Source organism: Strigops habroptila, chromosome 2 (assembly GCF_004027225.2).
Source record: "Strigops habroptila isolate Jane chromosome 2, bStrHab1.2.pri, whole genome shotgun sequence".
Classification (NCBI taxonomy): Eukaryota; Metazoa; Chordata; class Aves; order Psittaciformes; family Psittacidae; genus Strigops; species Strigops habroptila.
The window spans coordinates 92,289,487-92,305,504 of record NC_044278.2 but is presented as its reverse complement, the minus strand read 5'-3'; the positions used below and the strand labels follow the sequence as shown (position 1 = coordinate 92,305,504).

Below are 16,018 nucleotides of genomic sequence, written 5' to 3'. Positions count from 1 at the left end.
AACAGAGCCTTAATGCATAAAACTGGTGTTTCATTGCAGATAATTGAATTCATGTTTCATGCTTTGTCCCTAAACACCTATTTTCCACTGACAGCACTATCTATTTCACATATATCAGTTGTATGTATCCCCAATAAATGCAGAAATTGTATCACCAAGAAACAAGGGGGTTATATACATTTTTACATATGGATATACATATGTGTATATTTTGTTTTACTATATATTTATGGCAACAGGACTGGGTCATCTGTAGGGCCAGAATCCTCTAGGAACTACTGTTCAAAATGAACAACCAACAAGCATTAATTCCTATAAGCAAGGGAAAAGGAGAGGGGCCAATGAAGAGACAATCACTGAAGAAAGTCTGACATCCATTCCTGGAAAATAGGAAATGTGAGATTCTGAATCAACAGAAGCCCCAAGAAGCTAACGCTGTATTTCTAAGTTAGGAGTTACCGACACAGGCACCAGCTTCAGAGCAGAGCCTCATGAGGACACCACCTTTTTAGGATGTTGGTGTGGGTTAGGGTAACAGGAGGAGATACAAATCCCAAACAAGTTAGCTCTATTTGCCACAGGAAGTTGTTCACCAAATATCTAGAGGATGGGTTTTGCTATCTACCAGCTACCATTGTTTCTCCATGACTTACAGATCATCTCGAGATCTCTCTGTCCTCTTTGGTAATATGGCAAAGACTGAAATTTCCACCTATAGTAAGAAGCAGCTTTCCTAAAATTACGATGCAGCTTGAGACAACTGAACAACCCTGGCATATAAACTAGCAGTCAACAGAAAATGTAGTATTGACGTTTATGATGGAAATGTCCAAACATGACCTCTGGCTGGATTGACTTGCTGCCAAAACCAAGAAAGAGAGGAGGTAAGTGAGGGTCCCATGTACAAAATCATCCTTCCTTTTTCTACTGCAGCCACTCAGTGGCAGACTTCATAAAGGACATATGAAGGAGAGATTTTTTCCTATCATTTGAATGTGGGAAACAGTACCATGCTATTTCAGGAGATGACTATTCTCTAAATGTCATTTTACACACAGTAACAAATACTGAATAGACAAAAGGAAAGCTTAATGACAAAATGGGCTATTACTTTACGAAAATGCTACCTTCCAAGCAAGTTGTTTTAAACACAGACCACTCAGTATTCTGATTGCTTTGTACAATACAACAAATACTACAACGTGGATGCACCATCCCTGGAGACATTCAAGGCCAGGCTGGATGTGGTTCTGGGCAACTTGATCTAGTTGAAGATGTCCCTGCTCATTGCAGGGGAGTTGGACTAGATGACCTTTGGAGGTCCCTTCCAACCCAAACTATTCTATGATTCTATGAGTTTAAAACCCAGCATGGGCTACCCATGCTCTCTTCGTTTTTTTGGAGAGTAACTGGCAGAGACCCACAGTGAGGACAGGATGATGCTCCTGCAGGAAAGCAGGAGCAGTTAGACAGCAGCAGCTGATAGTCCATCTGACCAAGAAAAGAGCAAGTAGGAGGCTTTACACCTTGAAAAACAAGAGTAGGTCGGTATAGTGGTTTGCTATATGTCTTGCTATACAGCATCCAATAGCCATAGGTAACTGGCTGGACTAATGACCTGTATTTGGGACAACAATTCAAGAAATTTTTCAGGGAAGGAACTCTAGGATATAAAAAAATTTGGTTCCAGTTTCTGTTCTGGATTAGACTAATACCAGGAGTGACCTTAGCACTGCCACTTCTCAGGAGACTTCCATGCTCTGGTTTCTGCTACATTCTTTCCTGCTTTACAGTGTTCCACTTCATATAGAAGACTAAAGCATTCATTCCCTCTGTTCCAGTAACTGTCTCAAGGAAAGTTCCCAGCTGAGACATCAGGGCTTTGTTGTCAATACAATGAATAAATATGTCTGTTTCACACAATTTGAAACCCCTTCAACAGAAATGACTAACAGAAATTCCTGTAATATGCCCCAAAATGCCTATAACTGAGACATGCTGTTGTCACTGTTACCTAGGCTCTAATCCCTGCTCACATCCGTGTAGAAAGGTGGGTTAAATGCAGACACTTCTCTCTCCAATAAATACCTTCTCAGTTTTGTAAATACACTCCAAAAGACTGTTCATCTCATTTCCTGCTTTTTTCCCTTAACTTTCATTTATCCAAATCTATCAAAATCTGTGACTAGTTTGCAGTGAAACAGGATGCTAGCATTTTTAATGATGGAGCCAACTATGCTTCATAATGCAACATAAAAAGAATGTGTAATTTGAAATTATTTTATTCCTCATTTACTCACTCGATGGGGACTCAAGTTCCTTTGTATCTTCCTCTTTTTCCTCTTCTTTGGATTCATCCAATTCTTTGCTATATTCTACTGGCGACTGGTTCACTTGTTCTTCACTATGAGCATTCTGCTCATCCACAACTGCTTATTAAAAAAACGAAGACAGAAAGTTTTGAGATTTTAAAAGAAAAAATGCATACATGGAAAATTAGCTTCTCTTTTTCTGTAGCTTCAAGTTTAAAAAGACTAACAAAAGATTTGTATTGCTAATTCAATGAAAAAGTGTTTAGCAATTCTTCGCCCATTGATAAAGATTTGCTGCCAGAAATTTTCATTTTGTGGAGGACAATAGTTACAAAAGAAGCACACTTTTATATGTGCACACACGTGCATACATATGTATTCATATATGCAGACAGAAAGCCATTAACTCCAAACAAGCTGCATTTCTTTTCCTTGCAGCTTGTAATAAGCACATAATTTCAGCTATGGAACAATGTAGAAATCAAACTTTAATCATGAAAACTTCTGCTAGTTTAAAAAAAAAAAAAAAGAAGCAACCTTATTCTATCATTAAGGATTAAAACGTCACTGATGTGCACCTTTTTCTGCTTGTTCAATGATCTGCCTCACAGCCTTCTTCAAGCTGTTTGCCCGGAGCATTAACTGTTCCCTTGGTTTGAAGAGTTTCTGGGTGGAAGACTTTGAGACACACTCTGCTAATTGCTCTTTACTTTCAGACAAGGATTCTTCACTTGAAAATTCCTCTGCTTCTTCTTCCACAATGGGGGGAGTGATGCCTGGGAGAAGGGGAGCAGCCTGGGCTTCTGTGTGAAGAGCCTGGAGCAACAGGTCTAGCTTCTCATTTAACTCGGAGCACTAAGACAAAGTGCAAAAGAACACATAGAGAAAAAACAATGAACATTTTCAGGAGATTAAGAACCAGATTATATTTAAAGCTGTAGGTGTCTTAAGTGTCTATGTAATTGTTTATGTAAAATCCAAATTTAGATCCAACACTTTGGAATATCGGATTATGAGTGGTCTGCATGTTTTTTTTCCAGACATACTCTGTGGCACCCAAACAGATTAGAGCAATTACAACAAAAAACCCCGACACTCATTAAAAGAACACACCATGCTAAACTCAGCCTGCCACATAACTAGGGTACAGATTAGATCTTACTCCTCTCCCAATGCGCTGCAGCACAGAGAATCACCACTGATCTGCCCATACCATGTACTATAAGAAATTATGGCTGCTCACTACCCCAATTTGGAGAGATAATCTATGTGGACATGCCCACCTGTTAGACTGAGACACATGAGGTTGTTTTCACAACTTGGCTGTACATTTAAGCAAGTAAGTTGTCACAGAGCAAAGAAGCTCAAGCCAGAACCAAACACTCAAACATCTCTACTCATCACTAAGCAGTTGCTCTTTCCGGGTACACTGGAGAAGAGGTGATTTTCTGTGCTTAAGGGAAAGGAAACCAACGCTGTCTGACCTTGGAACAGTAAAAAAGAAAAGCTCATTTTCTAAAATGTGCACTGAATAGAAATGTGAACCACAAATTGCCATTTAGCAAGTACATTTCCTGACTCTGGGATTGCTAGTGATTTTGTTTTCCTCTTATCTTTTTAGCTCATGTAAATCTTGTGCCTCACACCAAACCCTCCTGTTGATAACTCCTAATGCAAAATATTTCCCTTTGTCTCTATGTATGTCGCCATGAACTTTATCCTTTATGAAGGAAAAAGTATGAACAGCATTTATAGAGATCTTAGAGTTTAAAGATGGCTTGGAAATAACTGTTCTATGCAAGAAGAAAAGAAGATTTTCAAGTCATTGGTTGAAATGAAAGCCAAGCTGGGCATCCTGAAGCAATTTGAAAATTAAACATCTAAGAGCTATAAACATTAAAAACCCCACAACTTTAAACCAGAACATAGTCTTACTTTAATGGCCATGGCATCAGCTTCCTCTGCATTTTCCATTGGTTTTTCATAAGTCTTCCCTATTTTGGCAACAAAGTCCTTTACAGTTTCACATAATATTCTTCAGATAAAGAGAGGGGAGAAATCAAATGAAATAAAATAGGTATGTTTTGAACATTACATTCTTTTGGCAATTTATTTATATTCATACTGCTGTACATCATTCTTGTTGAAAACTGTGATCAAAGCTGATGACACTCTTTTCCATGGCTTGCAAAATTCAAGTTTTTAAACCAAAAACTCTTCCTACCTTTTATTTAAGGCTTTGCACACATTGTATCTCAGACTCTTATTTCTAAGAACTGAAATAAACATGACTAATTTTATCCATTCCCTTGCTTGTACACCTTCCATACCAGAGGTATTAGCAAACTTGCATTCACTTTGACAACTACAAACAGAGTCTTGCTAATTCCAATGCGAAGATGGAGCCTAGAAACCATGGAGAAAACCTACTGACTTTAATGGAGCTCTTCTTGCACACATCCCACTGCACAGCTCGTGCTTTTGAACCACAGCTGACCCTTAGGCGTATCTATGCAAACTACAGTGGCTGCAATGAATTTTCATTGTGTATATCAGAGAAAGACTTGGTTCTTATTACATACACTGCAGACAGACAGCAAACTTACTAATGTGGTGTGGATAACTGCTTAGTACTGTTCATTTTGTTGAAATTTCTTTGACAAAAATGAAATAAATTTAACCAAATACAGACCTAATTTAGAATCTGGAGTTATAATATCCTGCAGTTTCATTTTCAACACATGCTATGTATAGTCTAGAAACAAAAATTTATTAACTTGCTTTTAGCAAAAAAGAAAGTGATGTAATGACATTCAGATGTACTTTTTAAGATTCTATGACTGCTCTTTAGCATATTGCAAAATATACGATTTTTTTTTTCTTCACAGTGAAGGTATACACAGAATACTTCTGATCTCAGTTGATGTCCCTCATATGCCAAGTAATTATTTCTCATTTTTAAGTGTTTCAATTTGGGGAAAAGAACCCTTTTGTCCAAGATCACTACTGATTGAATTGACACAGCTATGGCAAAGCTACCTAGCCTGAAGTTCTGCTTCACGCTAGTGAAGTTGTTTGTTTGTCCTCTTAAAGATATGGATAAAGATACACATAAAGCAAAACAGAAGAAATGTAATGTGAAGAAGATCAAATATTTGCATTAGTAACAGTAAGTTTCATATATAAGCTGCACACTGATGTGATTTAAAATCACTTTATATTATGTGATTTTTTTAAAATGTCAATATGTTTAGTATTAAGCTATCCATTACAATTGTGCCATATAAAAATTTTGCAGAGAAAAACATCCACTCTAAAAGATATAAATCAAGATACATTAAGGCAAGCCAGTTGGGCCAGACACAAGAAAATCAGGCTTAGACAGAAGGTTATTATGGTGATGATGTTACACAGGGGATTTATCCCACACATGGTGCATAAAACAGATCAACTCACTTGGCAGATGATATGACAACAGAGTGCTGATCAGAATTGAGAATTTTTGCAAGATGAGCAGCAACTGAGTCCTCATAAGCTGATATCTGAAAACAGAAAGAAAAAAAGACTTCAATTTCCCCACGTTTCCGCAGTTTAACACCAAGTAGTGAGCTAAAATGTCTTCAAACCCAGCAGGATTTCCATTTCAGATCTATTACAAGGACATGCAGCTGGCAATGCAGATTTTACCTGCATATTGTATTTTATGTGCCAGGTTTTTTAATATTCAAAACAACAAAAGTAGAAGTCCACCTGGCATTCCTCCGACTCTTCTGCAGTCACTGGAAGTATAGAAGGCTTTGCTGATAATTTCAGCTCATATGACATTATACTCCACCTGAAAGAAACAACAGCTTTTAAGTTTCCAGATCGTTAGTTTCATCTTTTCTCCAACATAACAAAAAGAAAATTCATTGCCACACCACAGAATATCTGTTAAAAAAGAAAAAAAAGAAAAAGCAGCTTAATTTTCAATTGTAAGCTAATTACATATGTATAAAATAATTTAGATTAATGGTAACAATTAGTTTTATTGCTCAGATTATTTGTTAGTGATTTGATGATGAGCCTTATTTGTGAACAAATCATGGCATATTCGATGCAAGCAACAGATTTTGCGGTAAAACATTCATAACATAAAAGAATTTGTGAAAATTAAGTACTGAAGTCAAAGAAAAATAGACATGTTTCTAAAGAAAAAGCTCTGAGGTTACATTAGCTTTTCATCTCAACTAGGGGAGACAGACATGAGAACAAAGCTAATGGTGAAGTATCTTCATTGACACATACATATATCTTCCCCTGGTACAGGACAGTACAGCATAGATAGTATGAAACTGCTAATAGCAACATCCTTCAAAGCCTGCTGAAAAGAACAAGTGATCACTGAAGATGGCCTTGGGAGCAAGTCTACTGAAATTCGAGCAAAAAAGGAAACTGAGCTTTTTTTCAGTACAGAAAAAGGCAAACATGATTTAATCTACTAGTGTTTCAGAATGCCCAGGCCAACAATTATTTCTAAGGATCAGTAACAAGCAATTCTCTACATACTTTGCTGTAAAACCATCAAATAATCTGCAGAAAAGCTTAAAATAAAAAAAAGGACTTGTTTCTCTATTTCATATTAAAAAAACCTAAAATGAAATTGCCTTTAACGACATTCATGTGTTTGTAATTAGAGCAAGCACAGAAACACTTAGAAGAGAAAGGAACAGAGTAAGAAATACTCTTCTCAAAAACAGCTTTACACCTTCATTGGAATGACATGACCATCATCCTCTGACTTTTCTTAAACGGGGATTGCTCTTCTGCTTAATGGATAGAAACCACACAAAAGAAGGAGTGGAAAGGTCTCTTGTTTTTGACTAAAAACCCAGAAATATTAGTAGTAGATCAAGCCAAAGATGCAGTTAGCATCTTGTCCATAGCTGATGCCTCAGGAAATTATACGAAGGGTGAAAGCACACAATCTGACTTCTCCCCGCATCCAAGGAAAGAGAGCTCAGGGGTCTCCTAAATAAATCTGCTACTTTTAATGGCACTTAATAACATGCATAGAGTCCATAAAACTGCCCCAAACGGTTTTGAATCTACACAATTTCTTAATGCTTACAACTTCTTGTAACAGGCAGTTACGTAGCTTCATCAGTTATGCAATAAACTGTCACACTTTTCTTCATCTTTGGACAACACACTTCCTAGTTTCATCAACCACTCTCCCTTCTGACTCTTCAGTTTAAAAAAGACATTGAAGAGCTGTCCCCACTACTATTTCGGCTTCCCTCATGATGATGATCTGCACCCTAAAATCCCAAACCACTGAACACTAAGTCTCTAAGACGGATTTAGGCCATCAGACACCCAAACAAATGCAATTTGAATCTCATGGTAAATCAGGTATATGCATTCAAATTTACCTGTCTAACATTTTTGTGCTGGCTCGTTCTAGTTTTTCCAAAATCTGAGGAAGTTGTGTATCATCATCACAGGATCCTCCCCAACCAAGGACACGAGCAAGGTCATTTCCAGTACCAAGGGGTAGCACTCCTAACTGACACTGAAACACAACACAGGAGCAAATCTACAAGTGAAAACTTGAAAGAAAAAGTACAAACTCTTACAAATGCTTGTTGCTTCAAGCAACTAATGTTAATTATATAGCTGATGTCTAAGCTTGTAAATTCAATTGTACAATCCCGACACAACTTGCCTGGTTTACACCAGTGAAAACTTTCACTTAATAGTAACTATTGAGTTTGGCCCATATACGAGATACGACAAAGAACCAAGTCAAGGAAAAGTAACGATACAAAATTAAGGCTGGTCAGTATAGTCAAGGAAAGTAAGTATGCACACTTGCCTGTTTGTGCAAGCTGAGCTTATCAATTTCTGACAAGACCCAACCCACGCTTCCATCGCCACCACACACAAGAATCCTGAAGTTGTCAAACTTCTGAAATAACCTCAAACTGCAGAGAAAATACAGCTTCTTAGAGCCAGTAACATCCATTACTGAGAAAGCAGTCATATTCATTAGCAACTGTTATATGAAAATGTGGTCCTTTCACTGCTCTGGGGTATGTGGATACAACCATCTACTTAAATAAACCTATCTGCATCCTATCTACTGCTGTATATTCCACTTATACTGACATTTCTGATAAATAACATGCCAAGTTTTACTTAAAAAATTCCCTTGATATTGTTTTCAGGATTTTATTAATGTTATTTTATTAATATTTTTTAAAAATTCTAAGCTGTGAAATTGCAACTGCTCTGTGCTTCTCACTTCAGCCAGAAGCACAAGGCATCAATGGGGAATTTTTGGAAGAGGTCAAGACACAATGACAGGATATGCTCCACAATACAGGTGGGCTTTGCCAATGCATGACTAACTAAATGCAAGGACTGTTGGAGGCAATTACTACACGTAAGGTGATCACAACAACATAAGACAAATAAGACAAGTATTTCATATTAGATCCTTAAAGCCATATCCTGCTTTCACTTCCTCCTGTTCTCTCACTTGCAACAACTCCAGGATACAACACTTGGGCAGTACAGAAAAGGACAAGAGAGACAGAACAAACGGAAAGGTGAGACACAGAGGAAAGGGGAATGAGATGTGAAGAGACAGCCAATAAGCAAAAACAACAACGATTTAAAGAAACACCAACAAAACAAAGGTTTGTAAAGTGTAAATTCTTAAAATAATAAAACCAAAGATGTTTATTCTTAACGCATGTTATTTTCCAGAATATGTATAATCTCAGAACTATTTCTATAAAACAACATATTAAGATCACAAATATTTGAAGCATTTATATTTTTTCTAAGAAAATAGTGTCACTTCTATATGATAAGCAGATTCCTATTCAGAACAAAAGATGCAGATATTTAAGGAAAAAAATATTGATACCAAAACAATTTCTCCTACCCTGCGAAAAGGGAGAAAACACCTAGATATATACTGGCTCAAACAATGCAACTCTGCCTTTTAAATCAACTAGAAAAAAGGAATACATCAGTACAACCTGATAGAAAAACTGCTAAGGATCTCTCTTTGGAAACTGTTTGGGAAAATATTTAAAAGCAACCAAGCTGACCTATAATCATAGGTTAAAAAACCAAAGCAAGCCTCCTGAACCATGCTGCTGCTCCTAGGTACAACTATATGGCCGAACCCAGGACAATGAAGCAAGAGAACTTGCAAACAGACATATTTTTCAGACTGTCCTCTCTCAAAAATTGTCTCTCCAATTTAGATAGACTTTTTACTGTCAATTTAATTACATGTACAAAATGTTAGCCAAAAGGGATTTAGATTAAATTCAGATTATCGGGGTTATAATTAACAGAATATTACAATTTAAAGAGTTAATATAACATGTCAATAACACAGTACTGAGTACAAAAGTCCACAGCTGTATTCCATTGTATTTGTATTATTTGCCCACTGTTTGAACTGAATTTCGTGCATGTTTCATCCACATTTTTAGCATGCAAGCATAATTCTGCATCTTTAAGAGTACAAAAATTAGTGTTTCTAGTTCCTGTAACTGATATTAATAGGCCACTCAACCACAATGCTACATCTGAGTGGAATTAAGTTAGGTAACAGAAAAATGTGCATGAATTTAATCTTTATGAATGTGCAAAGATGCTTGGGGTTTGGCCACCACTATGCAAATTTCACCCCTATCTCTCCAACAATCAACCCTTAGGTTTTGTAGAATGCCTGATGGTTTTAATTGTGGTCTTGCTCCAAATTGTGAGATGCTAATTTTCTTGACCATTTGCCTATGTTGCCTAAACTATATTTTGACTGTAGCTTTCAGATGACAGAAGTTTTACTGTACTTGTCCATCACCCACTGCAGACTCCCCTACTGACACTTGTGTTCAGACTTTAAAAAAAATACAGAGTACATTTAGACAACAGTTTTATTCCATATCTATTCACAAAAAATTCACAGGAACGTCTGAATTACGCATATGAAATGTAAGAAAAGCAGCTGGGCAACTGTGCGTAAAGGCCCTGATTCAGAAAAGCATCTCAACATTTGTAATGGTTTTGAGTCTTACCAGTTAATAGAAGTCAAAGCTAGCCAAAAAGCCACTAAACACTTGGGCTGATGATAGGTTTTGGTTTTGAATTTTAGCAATGTGGGGACAACACAACACTATACTTTGCACTAAATTCCCTTGCAGAAAGGATTGCTCCAGATTTCCAAGGTCATTACCCTAAGTGAGGTCCTCCATTCATTAAATCGAACACCTGAGCTGGATTTAACGACTGTTTGAATCGCCGAAGAAACTTTACTCCCTGATTGTCTCCACTCTTTGAGTTAACAAAAACTAAAAGAGGACTGGCACAGGATGGCGGGCATGTGGCTTTCCAGAAACCTGTGAACATAGTTAGAAAGAATGAAATAAATAAAGCTTTCTAATATGAACAACACAAAAAGAAATCATGGGAAAGAGGAAGAAAGGGATGAAGGACAAAAGGAGTACATTTTATCATGCATAATGTAAACTCTAAACTGAGTATTAGCCCTGCAAGGAAAACATAATTGCTAAAGATTTACCACTTCATTTTTTTCTCTCAGGTATTTTCAGTGCCTAGATTTAGTAAAATCCTGAAGACAATAGCTTTATTGTTTTTCCATAGTGAAAAAGAGTACTAACCTTTTAGAATACTTCCCAAATCTCACCTCTGCAGATTATCACTTAATTAAATACATATTTCAGTTATAAGTGTTTGGTTTTGAATCTGATTTTTCTTCAACCTTACTGGGTTGAACTGGATCATCCACATCTGTATGAGCTTTCTAAGAGCACTCACAGATTTTAAGTTACTGTACTCAGTTACTCCAAGTGAGACTTTGCATGAGAACCTTTTTTTCAGACTGAAGTTATACTACTAATTATAATAGAATCACTGAAAAAGAGGCCTTCAGCTTAGTAAAGTCAATGCAAGTCTTAACTAATTACAGCAGGCTTTCTATAATGTCCTTAGTAAGTCATACTAATGGACACTGTTGTCCCTAACATGACCAGCCCATGAAAGCAGTGGTTTCTCAGCAACACTTCAAAATCAGACATTGCAGATACGGGTTTTGACATTTGATTCAGGCAGAGTTAAAATGACAGTATTGTTCTCAATTACTAAAAAAATTACTAAAGCTACAAATAAAAAGAATGGCATTAAAGGATGCTAATTTAATTCCACATTACCATAATGTGCAATTTAAAATAAGGTTTGATTAATTTATTTAAATGCCAAGAAAAATAATTTCACATATGGAACAATCTCCGCAGCATGAATAATAAATAGCAGCATGATGTTGTGGTCTAAGACACCACATAGCAAGCAAACAGAGTGAATATATACAGCATAAACAATCACTTTTACTAACTTCATAAAATAAAGTTCATTAAATTGTGCTAAAGTTTTTGGTCTACACTTGCCATCAACACAAACCATAAAATCAAAGCTGTTAGATTTCATGATACTCCTTATGAAATCCACTCCCTGCCTTTAAGGGCAGTCTCCACAAGTCCAGAGCTACCACTCAACACACTACAATACTACGTACCATCAGAGTCTATACTGTTTAGTGCTGTTGGAGGTATGATCGATACCTTACATTGACCAAGTGGACATTTACGAGGATACAGATCTTTACAGGCAGTGTGAACCTACAAAAGAAACAAAAATTACTTCCCTACAGTGGAATGTCAGGGTGAAAGTATAAATTATATAGTATCTATGTAACAAAAATGGGCTAATATATAACATTTAGGTGTAGCGTGAAGAGGAGTAAAACTTGGAAAAAAGTCATGACAGTGTTCAACCACAAAGGCTTTTTACTTGTTCCACAAAATATAAGTTTGGAGTACTTCACTGTCAGCTACCCCTATAGCAGACATGAATCATCCTTTCAAGGGAATCGTTTACCTCCATCCATGAGCAAGGGAGGGCCAAGTTCCCAGCAGCCAGCATCTGTGCTGGGGGCAGCAGGCACACTGCCCGCATACAAAGCAGTAACTCTGCATGTGCCTGGTCCACCTGGCTCTTCCAGAAGACCTACTGCACTAAAGCTAGCAAACCCACTGAGCTAAACCAACCCACCAAAGGTGAGTCCCATAAACTGTGCGTTGTAGAGGTCTCCTCCATAGTTATTGGAAAGACAGGCTGCACTTCACCTAAATTTCAAATCACCTCTGGAGACGCCAATCATTTCCGCCTGCCTACACAACAAAGCCACAGACATCTGTATGCCAAAAGATTCAACAATAAAAAAGCTGCTAACTTTCCACTTCTGTACCTTAGCATATGAAACCCATCTTTTTAGACAAGTTAAAAAAAAATAAGAGAAAACTATGTTTTGGGGAAACAGCAATAGCATGTTATAGAATTTCAATCAGCAATCTACAGAGTGTCCTGGAGAACTTCAAGATTATGCAGTAATAAAATATTACTACATTAATATCAATAAATATTAACTATATTACTAAAATATTATTACAGCAATATCTGCAATAAAAGAGAAAAGAAATTAACATATGATTAACAGGCTTACAGAACAGGCATCTGAACTTTCAGTTATCAGTTAGGAAAAGGCAGAGAAAACACACTGGATACCAACACCTATTAAAGCAAAGCTGCATCTGTGGGAATATTAAAAAACAACTGAAGCAAGTAGGACAGTCACAAGAAATCAGGAACATTAGAAAGACCTGAGTTTGCACAAGCTGCCTGCTCCCAGTTAATCCAAAAGCAGGTTATGAAATAAGAAAATAAAAAGAATAAAGCAATAAAGCTGGCAAAAACTTAAATGCTTGGATGGTTCACTGCACCTACCATAGCTTTACACCAAAGGCACTTCCAATCTTGCAGGCGTAAAACACTGCCACAAGTCTTGTCGCAGACTGCACATTTGGCACTGACGGGCAGATTACCCTCTAACCACTGGTGAGGCATAGCTATCTGTGAAGAAGTAGTCATACAAGTTAAATACTCAGAAATAGAAGTTAGAGGCTTTTGTCTCTCTAATGTAGCATAAGTGACACTGATGCTCACAAAGCAGCAGCTATGAATGTAGCCTATGGTGGTGTTTCACATGCTAGGCAGAAAACATGACAGCTGAAGAAGGGAGGCACATTTCGTTCAACTATTCATGGTACTATGGTAGCAACTAACCACAAAATAATGGGGCAGTTAAATCCAGAGATGCCGTAATATGAAGAAGGACCCATTCACTTAATGTTGACTACATGACACAAACCAATTAAAATAACTAAAATTCAGAATAGGCAGGACAGCAGAACACCTCTTTGGCTTTACCCCCTCACCATGGTTGGTAAGTCACAGCTCTATGAAGCAGTCCCTAAATGCAGTGCAAAGCTTTAGTCAGTACACTCTTTGTCCTATTAATACTAATGGCAACTCAGGACACTCATAGGTGTGCAACTTCATACTAACCTTCTAGGAAGAAGTTTCACACCAGTGGCACATACGTAGTTTGTTGGTAAAAACAACCCATTAAAAAAATCTCTGAAAAGCTTTTTTCATTCCTCCTGCTAATTTTAAAATTCCTGCTTTTATCAGTAAAAAAAAAAACCCACACGACACTGAATTCCAAAGAGACCTCCCGAAAACAGCCATCGGTAAGGAGGACACAAAATAGATAGCCAAAACATCATGGTAACTGTATAAAATACCACCTTTGCTTAAGAGCAGTAGGAACTTCCGGGAGCAATTATCCAGCTTCTGAGTTTCTCTGCATGTGGCCTTTAAAATCTTATAATACATCTGCAATCTAGTGCCCACAGATACTAAACTTGTCTTGTGAAATAAGAATGTAACTTTTGTCTAAATACCATGTTAATCTTTTTGAAAAGTGTTCAGGAATATAGCCACCTACCATTAACTTCACTGGTTCACATGGCAATATGTCTATGCTTAGCCTCTCTTTTTTTTCGCATCAAGAAACAGCTTTAGAAAATACTGCAAATACGAGCAGTACTTACACCATCTTCATCTTCAATGATGTCTTTTCCAATTGAGGCTAATGTAGTCCATTTGCAGTTATTTGTTGCTCGGACAGCACATCTTTTATGTGCTTTAAACTTACACACTGGAAGGCACATATAAACACATAAACACATATACTATGTTATTTGCTGTATTTCAGTGATACATATCTTTAAAAAGTTAAACATAGATATTCCATTAAACAGCCAAATACATGTCACTTAGTGTTGTACACGACACAACCCAACTAAAAGAAAATTCAGTTCATAACCACTCCAGCTTTAACTCTGTAAACTGGATTTAACTGCTTAGTTGTAGCCCATGTTAAGTGCGTCCTCAAACCCACACTGGCCCCCATTTTTTCAGGTGTAGTGCAAGGTACAAAGGTACAAATACACCTTTAACTGTGGTTTTGCCTTTCTATTCCTCCAGTGACATAACTCAGATATATGGTTCCAATTTGCAAAAGGTGATGAGGAATGTTTTCACAGAAGTGTTTTACTTCAGGAGCTCTGTTTCTTTGCTTAATGGATCCTGTTTGGGCACCATGCTACGCCTGTTTTCCCGGAAGCTGAGGAAGTGAAGGGTTAGGTGGTGATATATTTACTCAGGATACTGACAGTTACAACATTTTCCAAGAGGTTATATTAAGTGAGGAAGAGCTTGACTCCTTAATGGATTATTTATTAAAAATCTACTAACTGGAATACTCAGCACAAGTGTGTAGTATAGGCAGACATTTTGACAATCTAGTAACTATTTGTATTTTGTTCGACTCAATTAATATGACTAGTTAATGATACCATATTAGATCAAATAGATTGACGCACCCAACTACTGGCATTTCTGCTAATGGAACTGCATGACATCATTCTATTTAGAGTGCATTATAGAAATTATTTTGGCAAAGGCCATTAAAGGTTTATGAGAACTAGCCAGCAGACCAGAAGTAGTAGTCTCTTTTCAAACAAATATTTGACAGGAAACTATCAAAAGCTTTGGCCCATCACTTGTCCACCATTAAAAAAACAGAACAAAAGGTCTTGTGAATCATAAATTTCTCATTTTAATTCCACTGATCCATTGCCAGATCAATTTAAAAGTGAATTGAGACTAGCAAGCAACAATCTGAGTCTGAGAGCAATCCTCACTGTTCTGGGAGATGTGTAAAAGTATGCGCTTAGCTCAAAGAAAAAGGAGGCAACAGGTATTTTGCTTTTATAATAACTCTCCTGGTCATTTCAAAAAGCAGCAGCATTCATAGACCCAAAGTGTGCAAATATCCCATATACCTCAACTGGCAGGGTAGGCTCACATTTTCAAAACAGCTCAACATCATATTGCGTGTTTGCCAACCTACTGCATCCCAGTCATGTATCAGTCGGGTATTGGAAATCTTTTGGAAACATGCAGATATACTGCTAGACATCAATTGCCATTACTTCACCAATGACAGTTAAAAGATGAGAAAAGAAAAAATGGAGCCAAACCAAATCTAGAGTATCCGTAGGATGTTATTTTAAATTTGCATTTCCTGTGTAAATGTTTCTAGCTGGAATATGAAACAGACCTCTCCGAAAGCCAACCAAAAGAACCACTTAATTAGCAGACTGTTGTCACAGTGATACCAACATATGCTGTCAGACACAGTGATTAAATCTAGAGCTATT

General features: G+C 37.1%; 1 protein-coding gene across 8 annotated transcripts in view; it reads right to left on the bottom strand.

Annotated features, from left to right (window-relative positions):
* DGKH (diacylglycerol kinase eta) overlaps positions 1-16,018 on the bottom strand; it is a 164,271-nt gene that overhangs the window by 34,609 nt on the left and 113,644 nt on the right. For 6 of the 8 annotated variants that reach the window (XR_003990099.2, XM_030476669.1, XM_030476665.2 and 3 more), the window contains 11 exons: positions 14,345-14,451; positions 13,176-13,301; positions 11,908-12,010; positions 10,552-10,714; positions 8,170-8,278; positions 7,727-7,866; positions 6,063-6,147; positions 5,769-5,854; positions 4,248-4,347; positions 2,891-3,167; positions 2,301-2,429 (listed from right to left, as the gene is read on the bottom strand). Coding sequence is in view for 7 of the 8 variants with exons in the window: in XM_030476669.1 (XP_030332529.1) it covers positions 2,301-2,429; positions 2,891-3,167; positions 4,248-4,347; positions 5,769-5,854; positions 6,063-6,147; positions 7,727-7,866; positions 8,170-8,278; positions 10,552-10,714; positions 11,908-12,010; positions 13,176-13,301; positions 14,345-14,451 (1,425 nt within the window). In the remaining variant the exon portion in view is untranslated. Of the gene's footprint in view, positions 1-2,300; positions 2,430-2,890; positions 3,168-4,247; positions 4,348-5,768; positions 5,855-6,062; positions 6,148-7,726; positions 7,867-8,169; positions 8,279-10,551; positions 10,715-11,907; positions 12,011-13,175; positions 13,302-14,344; positions 14,452-16,018 lie in introns of those variants that run through there. The other 2 variants (XM_030476667.1, XM_030476670.1) reach the window with 2 other exon arrangements.